This window comes from Urocitellus parryii, chromosome 2 (assembly GCF_045843805.1).
Source record: "Urocitellus parryii isolate mUroPar1 chromosome 2, mUroPar1.hap1, whole genome shotgun sequence".
In the NCBI taxonomy this organism is placed as follows: Eukaryota; Metazoa; Chordata; class Mammalia; order Rodentia; family Sciuridae; genus Urocitellus; species Urocitellus parryii.
The window spans coordinates 184,010,469-184,012,009 of record NC_135532.1 but is presented as its reverse complement, the minus strand read 5'-3'; the positions used below and the strand labels follow the sequence as shown (position 1 = coordinate 184,012,009).

The 1,541-nt window shown below is 40.4% G+C and overlaps 1 protein-coding gene across 1 annotated transcript; it reads right to left on the bottom strand.

Moving 5' to 3' along the window:
- Positions 1–577: 577 nt before the first annotated feature.
- LOC144253251 (non-histone chromosomal protein HMG-17) lies at positions 578–1,262 on the bottom strand. The gene has a single exon (XM_077795018.1). It carries the CDS (start codon positions 1,162–1,164, stop codon positions 892–894), a length of 273 nt encoding a protein of 90 aa, XP_077651144.1. The 5' UTR covers positions 1,165–1,262; the 3' UTR covers positions 578–891.
- Positions 1,263–1,541: the final 279 nt, after the last annotated feature.

The window sequence follows — 1,541 nt, the reverse complement described above, 5'->3', positions numbered from 1 at the left end:
TTGACAAATACAATGATGACTTTTCTTGTGATGATACAAATGGATTTTTATTTTTTTATTTTTTTTTTCCAAGCCAAACTGTATCCAGCTTTATTAAAGATACTTTTCATAAACAATCATGGTATTTCAGGCAGGACATGGGCAGACAATCGTTAACAGTATACAACAACTTTCAAACTCCCTTCTTGAATGGACTACCAAAATCAGAAAGCCACTATAAAACCCAATGAAGTCTTCATTTGATGCTCTGAATAGGGAAAGTTTAGAGTGAGGGTTGACATTTCACATTTAGCATGTTGTTTAACAACTTTTCACAAGCCGACCCTGACTTTCAGGAAATGAAAGGAAAATGGCAAAAATTATTAATCTGAAGATCCACAATCTAGAAAAGGAACTGCTGCTCTTCTGAGGGACACTATTCTCAATGACGTCACTGGAAAGTCCAGATTGCCCCACACACTGGTAAAACCAACTGTTGGGAATCAGGTCCCAACAGGTTTAGGGGAGTTAAGTCTATGCCAATGGCAGAGAGGGTCAGGAGGACATACAGATGAGTTTGAGTTTTTCCATACCTCAAGGCATTTGTGCCAAGGTGGCTATGTGTGCCAACATCAGGGAATCCCTTCCTCTTAGGAACAAAGAGGAAGTCTCTCAAAACTAGAAGGGAAAGGTGTCTTCCCCCACAGCAATCCAGCTTTGGAGACATTCTACTAGTGACATATGCTCCTTCCCCCCCAAAACAACAATGAAGTGTTCTGTGTGCTAACAACATAGCTTAAAAAAAAAAAAAAAAGTAAAACAAAATTCTGCATTTTTATAAAACTTGATAAAAAATAGTATTTCAAACTGTACAGTCACCAGAAGTACACAGTTATCAAAAACGCACACACTTCACTTGGCATCTCCAGCACCTTCAGCTTTCTGTGCCTGGTCTGTTTTGGCATCTCCATTTTCTGCAGGGTTATTCCCATCCTTGCCAGTGTCAGCTTTTCCTTTTTTCCCTTTGGGTACCTTCTCTCCCTTCTTTGCAGGGGCCTTTTTAGGCTTGGGCTCTGGCTTTGGAGGAGCAGGTTTGGCAGACAACCTTGCAGATCTTCTCTGTGGTTCGTCTTTCACCTTGGCTTTATCTCCTTTAGCATCCCCTTCAGCCTTTCTCTTGGGCATGGTGGCGACGCCGGCGGGACGCAGGCGCTGGACGCGGGGATGCAGCGGCGCGCGGCTTTGGTCGGTCCGGGGGTCGTTCTCGCCTCTTCTTCTTCACACTGCTCCACAAATGGATTTTTAATCCAATCCATCATTTTCATGACAAATATTTCCAAAATCTTATGAAGCTTTCCTGAACATATCTACAAATGTTGCCATCAGTCTTTAAAAAATCTTTAATATTAAAACTGTAATACTGATTTAACATACTATTAAAACATTTAAACTTTTTTTTTCTTTGAATACAAAACAATTGTCAGTCAGCATTAACATACTTCATTACATCCTTAACAATTTTCTACTGAGTTCACTCTAGTGGTCAGAATGTCTGTTATTCT

Bases quoted from the DNA above. Each gene is read 5' to 3' on its own strand.
- LOC144253251 (XM_077795018.1), bottom strand. From the start codon at position 1,164: ATGCCCAAGAGAAAGGCTGAAGGGGATGCTAAAGGAGATAAAGCCAAG.